The sequence below is a fragment of the Mesitornis unicolor genome, unplaced genomic scaffold (assembly GCF_000695765.1).
Source record: "Mesitornis unicolor isolate BGI_N332 unplaced genomic scaffold, ASM69576v1 scaffold46517, whole genome shotgun sequence".
NCBI classification, from domain to species: Eukaryota; Metazoa; Chordata; class Aves; order Mesitornithiformes; family Mesitornithidae; genus Mesitornis; species Mesitornis unicolor.
Window position 1 is genome coordinate 1662 of NW_010196646.1, and position 228 is coordinate 1889.

At 71.9% G+C, this 228-nt stretch overlaps 1 protein-coding gene across 1 annotated transcript in view; it reads right to left on the reverse strand.

Moving 5' to 3' along the window:
• The window catches only part of POFUT1 (protein O-fucosyltransferase 1), a gene marked incomplete at both ends in the record, with an annotated part of 1791 nt that extends 1657 nt beyond the window's left edge, over nucleotides 1-134 (reverse strand). Inside the window, 2 exon segments of the mRNA XM_010188546.1 lie at nucleotides 1-2; nucleotides 5-134. The exon segment at nucleotides 1-2 is cut by the window's left edge and continues 39 nt beyond it. Coding sequence (XP_010186848.1) covers nucleotides 1-2; nucleotides 5-134 — 132 coding nt within the window.
• Between the last annotated feature and the right edge of the window lie 94 nt (nucleotides 135-228).

Consider the following 228-nt stretch of genomic DNA (forward strand, 5'->3'; position numbering starts at 1 on the left):
AAGCAGTAAGCCACTCGCTTGCCCGGGGGCCAGTGGACGGGCGCCAGCTCCTCCATGAACGCCTCCAGGCTGATCACCCGGTGGTACCGCAGCAGCGGCTCCAGCCTGAAGTGCTCTGCGTAGGGGACGTGCAGCTGGGGACGACAGGTACCGGAGCGGCTACACACGAAGCCCCGCGCCGCGGAGCCTCCCACCGGGGCCCCGCACCTCGCCCCCGCGCTCTGCCCG